This window comes from Hordeum vulgare, chromosome 5H (genome assembly GCF_904849725.1).
Source record: "Hordeum vulgare subsp. vulgare chromosome 5H, MorexV3_pseudomolecules_assembly, whole genome shotgun sequence".
NCBI lineage: Eukaryota > Viridiplantae > Streptophyta > Magnoliopsida > Poales > Poaceae > Hordeum > Hordeum vulgare.
The window spans coordinates 332,481,176-332,490,214 of record NC_058522.1 but is presented as its reverse complement, the minus strand read 5'-3'; the positions used below and the strand labels follow the sequence as shown (position 1 = coordinate 332,490,214).

Below are 9,039 nucleotides of genomic sequence, written 5' to 3'. Positions count from 1 at the left end.
ACAACCAACGACGATCGAGAACAAGTATCTTTAATCCGCATGTATGTTGTAATGCACTATGTAATTACGTATTATGGGGAAACACCACATGATAATTGGAAGTGTTTGCTTGTGCTTTGGCTAAACAATTTGATTTTAATACACTTGAGCTTTTTAAGTTGTGGGCTTTTTTTGCCTTTTGCTATACGTTCACTGTATCTTAAGGATAACTTTGTTTTCAAACTGTTGTAGATGTACCTACGCTTTTTTATATCATTTGCTTCTTAACATATCAATTTATGCAATCATATCTATACCTAATAATAAAGCGGTTATTGCTTCCGCCGGAAAACCCATCGCGGTATTTTTATAAAAAAGCCCTTGTAATTTTTGTTATTCAACCCGCACTTCATCATTTATCTGCAACGTAAAAGGAAAAAATGATTCGCTGCAAAAATTATATTCGTACGCATCGCCTCCTCCCGTCGACCCTGGGCCAACCTGGCCTGTGCCCAGGCCGCCGCCACACCACTCGTTGTCGCGGCCGACCTCAACCGCCACCGCTGCCGATCTCAACCCACCCGCCTCCGCGGCCATACATCTCCCAGCTCACTGCCCCCGTTGCGGCGCTCGAGCGCATCGCGTCGACCCTGGTCCACCATGGCATGTGCCCAGGCCGCTGCCACACCACTCGCCGCGGCGGCCGACCTCAACCACCACTTTTGTCGATCTCAACCCACCCGCCTTCGCGGCCGTACCTCTGCCCGCTTGCTGCCCCCTTTTCGGCGCTCGAGCACAGCTTCTGGATCAAATCAATGCGACAGCTACAGTGACTGGGGATGATGCGTCTGCTCGATGCAGAATGGCGGCGGCGCGGCGGAGCGAAGTACTGCAGGTGGAGGCGGGCCTCCATGGCTCACACGGGGAACTCCGAGGTTATGGCGCGGCAACGGCGACTCCTTATGGCCACATAGAGGCGCCTAACCCTTGCTTCCCTCATCGTATCCCCTCCTCCGACAGGAACTCATCATCTGGTGAGATCCCCCCATGCCTCCAACCGTGTGCCAAGCACCGGCAAGAAATTTTGTTTTGTGGGGATTTGTTTGCTGACGAATGAATGTATTGAATGTAAGATTGTCTTGTTATAGAGACACAGAATGGAACACCACCTTCAGTTTGTCATGTGATCCCATATTCTCTACCCCATGAGTGAAATAAGATAACAGTGCATTGATCAATTCACCATCTTTACCTAATAATAAAGAGGCTATCGCTTCCGTCGGAAAACCCACCGAGGTGATTTTACAAAAAAAAACCTTACTGTTTATGACATTAAACTCGTAGTATATATTAAATATTTTTTAAATACTCATATCTTTTAAACCGTAACTCCAAATTTAACATATTATACATGGAATTTGATTAGAAAAATATGTAGAATTTAAATATGATATTATTTCATCTGTTAAACGTGTAATAAAAATATTATCTAGGGTGCAATCTTAATAAGTAAGTCATTATTCGTCTTTCTTTCATACCGGTACTCATCCGGGTTGAAAATGAACACGTCAACAAAATCAGGATTAGAGATGAAACTGAAGGTCACTTGACTGATTCTTTGTACGTATTAAATCTACATGCAAGCCGTGTTAAAATAGAAGACCTGTGAAATTTTAAACTGCATTTTTGTAGAATAAGACCATCTTTATTTGTATCGTAACTATAAATTCTCAAATTATAGACATTTTTTATAAATTAAGAGCGTGTGCCCTATGGTATTTCTTTCTCCCGTTGCAACGCATGGGCCCTTGGGGATTTGTTTGCTGATGAATGAATGTATTGAATGTAAGATTGTATTGTTGTAGAGAGAGAGAATGGAACACCACCTTCAGTTTGTCATCTGATCCCATATTCTCTACCCCATGAGTGAAATAAGATAACAGTCCATTGATAAGTTCACGTAACCTCTTTGTTTTGCTTGGTTGTCCCGCTCAATTTCTCATCATGATGGAATTAACAATGGACGGGTTGATTTCTCAACAAAATAGGATAGGACTGACTACAGTAGTTAGTTAGCTTATTATTTTAGTAAATCAAAATAATTATAAAAAAATTAAAAGCGTGTGGTATTTTTTTTCCGTTGCAACGCACGGGCCCTTTTGCTATATAGTTAAAGCAAAATCATAGTCATGTACTCCCTCCGTCCGAGATTACTTGTCACAAAAATGAATAAAAGTGAATGTATCTAAAACTAAAATACATCGAGATACGTCCATTTATATGACAAGTATTTTCGAACGAAGGGAGTACTAGATTTAAGCCCACAGTTATGTACTGTGTTTAAATTGGTTTGGGTAAAAAAATAGTGAGTTCATTTTTAATGGGGCTAAAAATGACATTAAATGAATATGATTTAAGTATGATTTTAAGAGATAAATGTATGAGTATGACTTAAATATGGGAAATGATTAGTACCTTCGACGGATTGCTCCTAGGCGTCAACCGCCTCCGTCATCTACCACGTGTCCACCTTTCCTATCTCCAGGAACAGGGCCACGGCTTGCACGGACATCGATTATGGAAAGGATATAAATTTCTGCAACAAGATCTTAGTTGCAGAATAATTCTACATTAAGACCTTTGTTGTAAAATATTTCTACAAACTTGATCTTAGTTGCAGAATAATTCTACATTAAGACCTTAACTTCTGTAAAGTTTCTGTTACAGATATTTTTTTGACAAAATTCTATAACATGACCCGTGTTTCTGCAACACAACCTATGTTACAATAGTACATGATGACGCTCAACCATTCGATTCATGAGATCCGACGACTTACGAGGTGGTGGATCTTTTCAAAGAATCCGCCGGCTGACGCGTAGCAGCCCCTTTAAATATGATTCAAGTATGAAACCATTCTCAGGTTTACTTCCATAGCGACGACCACAAGTGCAGCACAAAACATCACACAGGTGGATCCACCATCACATGAACCGAACTACTTGCATGAGTATAGGCGCAACATCACCGAGCAACCAGGACTAAGATAACCTATAACAGTAGAGCACTCACAATATGCCCAACTGGGTCATATCATATATTTGAGATTCCTGTCAAATTAAGGGTACAAAGGCATGGCACAAAACTGTCTGAAAACAGCTAGACAACAAGCACGCAACCATGGTCCAACAACCTTAAGAAGACTCGTCATCTTCCTCACCTCCCAGGTGCGCCAAGCCTTCCTTGTACACTTCAAAGTCATCCGAGGACCAGCGGCAGACAAGGTACAGTCGGAATGTCGCCATCTTCGTCCCAAGCACGCGCTGCAACGAAGAAATCAATTTGGTCTCAGTGCAAAGAAACAGATCCCAGTTTGCAAAACAAGGGGAGCCATGATTCCAGTGCTATCAAGGATAAAAAATGTGGTATTTTGAAGTTTGGAACACAGTGCCATCCAGTGGCGGGTCTAGGCCCCAGACACGGGGCATGAAGCCCGCATCCGCTGCACACAGTAGCGAATACTGTGGTAATTGCTACAGCGTACAAAGAGGGTGCCATCTGCCTCTATGTTTTGCCAGACATATAGCTAACCAACATGGCATTACTGGGAAACTATACTGCTGCTTCCCGTAGCTTGATCATATGATGATAGCACATGCTCAGTATCTGTCTTGTTATTTTTAACTAATATATGTCAGGTAGCACTGCACAATATGCCATACATACCAGAGTGTGTGCTGCTTCTGGTGAAAGGGGCTTCCCTTCTTCACATACGACATGATCTGCAACCAATTCAACAACACCTGCACCAACACGGTCAACTTTATAAATTCCAACGATTTTGCTTGGTAGCTTCAAGCATCTGCATGAAAGGGAAGTACAAACCTTTGTTTAGGCGAACTGGCAGTCCTTGCTTGCGCAGAAAGGGTTCCATTTCATGTGAAAACTTTTCCAGAGGGCCTTCCTTTAGCTCAACCTGAGGCATCATAAAGTTACAAGTTTGTTAGCCAACTCATACAAGAAACAAGTGCTATTTAATACTCCCTCCGTCCCAAAATAAGTGACTCAACTTTGTACCCAAAATAAGTGACTCAACTTTGTACTAACTTTAAGAATAACACCAACTTCAGACTACCACTCATTGGTATGCTCTATTCAAACTTGGCAGCCACCATAAATACTTCTTTCAAATGGAGTATTATTAAACTGAATCTACACAGGAAGGATGTCGACCTTCATTTCACTAAGTCATACTCCCTCTGTTCCGTGCAATAGGGCATGTGATTTTTTTTCATGCAATTACTAATAGAAGGCATCCCATCAATCTCACGCCAATTCTACCAAAAATACCCACACCAGCTGTTACAAAGTTTTTAAATGCAGCGATGCAGCGTCTGTAAAACTGGTGTAATAACTTAATCCCCAGAACTATCATGCGGTTACTTCTACATTTCCCATCTCCCCCACAGTCTGTAGCAAGAAAGGCCAGCATAACATGCGTCTGCTTTAGGACCGACATTTAATTAGGGGTAAGATTGGAACGATTGACCACTTTAGGCCTGTCAGGTTTTGCAAAATAAGTAACCTTTATATCAGAAAAGAGAGTATTACCAGTACTAATTACATGTCCAGAATTACTAATAGCTTAACATTGTCCTAAAAGCTTGACCACAAGTCCATGAACATGGAAACAGAAGTAATACCGTTTGAGTCGCAATACTTCCTGTCCTCGCAAAATCATTCGCCTCAAATTCTCGGAATAATCTGCACACATGATTTATGATGATAACTTTACTAGAGCCGCACCAAGTAAGCAAGCATGCATTAGCAACAATGTGCAAAGCTAAAAACTACAATATGGGGCTACCTCTCGACATCATCCCTTGGGAGATTCGTAAATAACAATCCAGAAGCACCTTGAAGGAACTAGATACAGAAAAGTTGCTGTCAGCTAAAACCTCACAAGGATGGTGTGGATTACACTTAACAGTATATACCAAATACTGGCGAAGGATGAATCACCTTGGAGAGTTTATGCAGGCCTGTCTTAGCTTCATCAGCAGGTGACCGCCCCAATGCTATCTGCATGACCTTCTTTCCAGCAAGGAATATCCTGAGAAAAAAAATTGTACGAAAGTGACTTATCACTTTATCAGGGTTCCAAGGTACTGTCTAGCAAAACAAAGCAGCCTGTATCAACGAGCGAAAGTAACTTGTGTTGATTCAACAGCAATAACTGCTGTTAACGTTTGGAAATCGGTCACTGTTGTGAAGGAAAAGGTTCCAACCCAACCATATCCTACATTGATCTTGGATAGCAGTAGAGATGACACAGCATAACGGATACTGTAATTAGTAGTAGCAAATAAAGAGTGGAACCTACCGGCTAGATGACTTGAGTTGGTCCCTGAGGGCCTTGAGCTTCTGATTCCTCATATTGTTGTAGGTGAAGACATAGGCGCTGCTGTGGCGCTCAATCGCGTCTTTTATCTCCGTGACCACCTTGCCCTTACGCTCTAGGCCCGGCTTCTTCTTGGTCTTCGACAAGGTGACTGCGTCCATCATCAAGCATCGAATTTTTTAGCATGACATGATATAAATTATAAAACAAAACAAAACAAAAAATGATACCTCGAAAAAAGAAAAAAAGAAAATCTTGCTCGCTGGAACTTGGGTTTCAGTTCTTGATTAGCAGAGATTTAGGTTCAAATAGGTTCCAAGGAGAGGCACAGATCATCATCTAGAGTATTGCAGTAAACTAGAGCATATAAACACTACTGGTTGTGGGAACTAATCCAGATACACAGGTTTGGTCGAATCAAGGAAGCGAGCAGAGGCAGGAGGGGGGGACTGAGGGCAGCGGAACGGAGCGAGTGAGCTGACCTGAGCGATTGCGCTTGGATTTCGGCATGGCGGAGGCTTTGGATTCGTCTTCCTTGGCTGCTGTCCTGGGAGTAGCGGCGGCGGCGGCGGCGGTGGCAGTGCCTAGTGTTCTAGGGTTTTGAGAGGGTTCTCTCTCTCTCGTCCTGCCGGCTTTTGTTTAGTGTTGCGCCGCTCGACGAAGGGGAGAGAGGCCGCAGGGCAGGCCTCTGTTGGACCAGAACAGGCCCGACTATCCCCATTCGCACTTAGCCTGGCCCATTAATCTTTACGAACATTTTTTCTATGTCTCGCTTGCTGCGAGACAGCCGGTAATGGCCCGGCCGAGTATCCATGTGGACTTCCCACGTTGATGCCACGCACCGTTTTTTCTTTAATTTCGTTTATATTTTGAGATATACTAAATGGAAAATACTTCTTGCTCACCGGACGGATCTCGCAAAACATCCACCACCTCGTTTACTCGAGCGTGTCCCATAGACCGTAAAAGATGGAGCATCTTTCTATCCAGTCATTCGTCTCAAACCTTCTCTTATCCATTTCTGCACTATATTCAACCGCTGCTTCACTGCAGACCGAAAACATGCCTCGACTGTGAGTCGCCGGCATAGACTAATACTGGAAGCCGGCAACCCGGTGCTGCGTTATGGCAGCTCGCGTCCTGACTGATGAGGACATCAACACCATTGTTACACCCACAGCCCCAGCTGCTGTACATACTGGACCAGTTACTAGAACTCGTGCACGCCAATTGAATTACCAGGTACTTTCATTTCTTGGAAATACTTCTAATGTTCATGAACATATGATGCTGTCCAAGTTAGATACTTTGTTGTGTTCTTGAATGAAGGACCTAGCATGGACAAGAAGGATATCCGTTGGAGCGGGATCAAGCATGAAGAAGAAGGTGCACGCGCGCGAGAGAACAATGAAGCTTCCACTGGTGATTTTCGCACTCTAAAGCCACCATAAGGAGAGCATGAAGGCTTTGGACGAAATATTCAAGATGTCACTTTATAAATTTCATCCATAGGCTATTATAGGTGTTGCGCCACCTTATTTTTGGCCGAGGCCCATGTAATTTCGAAATACTATAATATAGGCTATTTTTAGAGTCCGTATGTGTGGGGAAACCGAGTTTAGGGCTGTTTTTGGACCCCTCCTCTAAGGGTCACGAAATTGCCTCTCTATTCCCTCATATATACAACCCTTAGGGCACCGTTTAGACTTGGGTTTTGTTTAGATTACAAGTTCGCCATAGCTGCAACTTCGCGTTCTTCGTTTGTGTTCTACGACCAGACAAAGGCATCACAGAACCCCACCTTCATCAATAAAGTTTTCCTCTTATATTCGCAATATCTTGATTGCATCTTGGTTTCTTGCTTGTTCTTTGTTTGCGTGCAGGAAACAGACCTTCGTGGTCAGGTTGATCGTGCTCCAGCATGGCCAATAACCTCTCGGAGTTGGTTTAGCGATTGCTAAGGCACGACGTCCTCACACGTTCGTAGTCGGATCGTTAAAGTCTACTCCACCAAAACGATACCCACGATCTCATCAAAAGACACGGACAACTTCGCCTTTATCAAGTGGTATCAGGTTTTCAGGTTGCTCGGTGAGATTTTACCAGTTTTTCGTAGTTAGATCGCGTCTGTTCTTCATACCTATAGTCCACAAAAAAGCCAAAAAAATTAGGGTTAGATCATCATATCCGAACCAATCTGAGCCTTTGCATAGTCTTTTCAGTAGTTTGCTTTGTTGAAATTGCGGTTACATCGTCGTGTCGAGTTGCTGGTCTTAGTGTCTAGTTCTTTAGAGTTTCGAGTTCTGTTCACAGGTTATCACACCGCCACTGCACCATCTTTCATCGCTGCCATATACCACCTCCACGCTACCATCATCGTTGCTGCCATATACCACCACCACGCCACCATTATCCTTCCTGTCATATACCACCACCATATATCCACCACAATCCTTTATGCTTTAGGTTAATTTTGAGATCTTTTTGCTTTCGGTTTCGCGTTTCCTTACCTGAGTAGGTTTCGGAAAAAAAATAAAAAAAAATAAGAGAGTTTTGTTAGGCTTTCCAGAGCATTTTTTAGGCCAAAATTTCGAGGGGTGAAATTTTTTTCCCATATCGTTTTGTTAGGCTTTTTAGAGAGTTTTGAGACACTCGCCATCATAGTGATTTTTATCGCAATTTTTCGTCGTCGCAGCCCCGAATTGCTCCAGAAATAAAAAAAAATGTCAAAACAAATTCGTGCCTATCCTGTTTTTTGTGCTTGGGAAGAGTTTTGAGACACTCGCCATTATAGTGATTTTCTGGAGAGAAAAAAAAGAGCGCAAAAAAGGAGGAAAAAATCAGAGTGGCTCTTCCCTTGATTAGTACGTGTCATCGTGACTTCGTTGGTATTCTAGGCTGGCGTCTCTAGTACGGTCTAGCCTAGGACCAGCACGGTACCGTCGTTGAGCGTCTTTTCAATTTTGTATCTCTGAACTGATTATTGCTCACCCTTCTTGCTACCATATTATAAGCCTTTCCAGATCCACATACATCTACATCGTGTGTTTGACACCACCTGGCAATCGCTCTATCCAAGCTTTGAGAGTATTGACTACACCGGTTGCCGATAGCCACCTGCTGCTGGGTAAGAATTGGTAAGAAATTGAGATTTGCTTGACGGATTTGTGACACACCACCACCGCCACCACCACTTCTTAGTAGTCGGTAGGTTCATATTCTTCTGTGTTCCTATTGCTCCAAACCATGCCAGGATCACACGACGAGGAGATCGACTTGGAGAACCTGACCAACCGGGAGCTCCTTGACAAATTTCAGCAAATGATGTCTGACCAGGTACAGGATTTCGTGATCACCTTTAGAGAGGCCATGGACAAGCTCGAAGGTATGGAGAAGAAATTCGACACCAAGATGAACGCCAAGTTCGATGAGGTGCTTGTTGGGTAATGTAGCAAAAATTCAAAATTTTCCTACGCCATACATAGATCTTCCTATGGAGAAACCAACAACGAGAGAGGGATGAGAGCATCTTCGTACCTTTGAAGATCGCTAAGAGGAAGCGTCGCTAGAATGCGGTTGATGGAGTTGTACTCGCTGCGATTCAGATCGCGGTGTGATTCCGATCTAGTGCCGAACCACGGCACCTCCACGTTCAACAC

At 43.3% G+C, this 9,039-nt stretch overlaps 1 protein-coding gene across 1 annotated transcript; it reads right to left on the bottom strand.

Moving 5' to 3' along the window:
• Positions 1-3,033: 3,033 nt before the first annotated feature.
• On the bottom strand, positions 3,034-6,010 carry LOC123395342 (mRNA turnover protein 4 homolog). Its single transcript, XM_045090336.1, has 8 exons — positions 5,863-6,010; positions 5,363-5,531; positions 5,002-5,092; positions 4,847-4,905; positions 4,683-4,743; positions 3,865-3,955; positions 3,706-3,782; positions 3,034-3,302 (listed from the first exon to the last, which is right to left on the bottom strand). Exons 1-8 carry the CDS (start codon positions 5,888-5,890, stop codon positions 3,174-3,176), a joined length of 705 nt encoding a protein of 234 aa, XP_044946271.1. The 5' UTR covers positions 5,891-6,010; the 3' UTR covers positions 3,034-3,173.
• Positions 6,011-9,039: the final 3,029 nt, after the last annotated feature.

Coding starts and splice junctions, on each gene's coding strand:
- LOC123395342 (XM_045090336.1), bottom strand. CDS start 5,890: ATGCCGAAATCCAAGCGCAATCGCTCAG. Junction 5,093..5,362: donor CAACTCAAGTCATCTAGCCG/GTAGGTTCCACT, acceptor TTTTTTTCTCAG/GATATTCCTTGCTGGAAAGA. Junction 4,906..5,001: donor GCCTGCATAAACTCTCCAAG/GTGATTCATCCT, acceptor TTCTGTATCTAG/TTCCTTCAAGGTGCTTCTGG.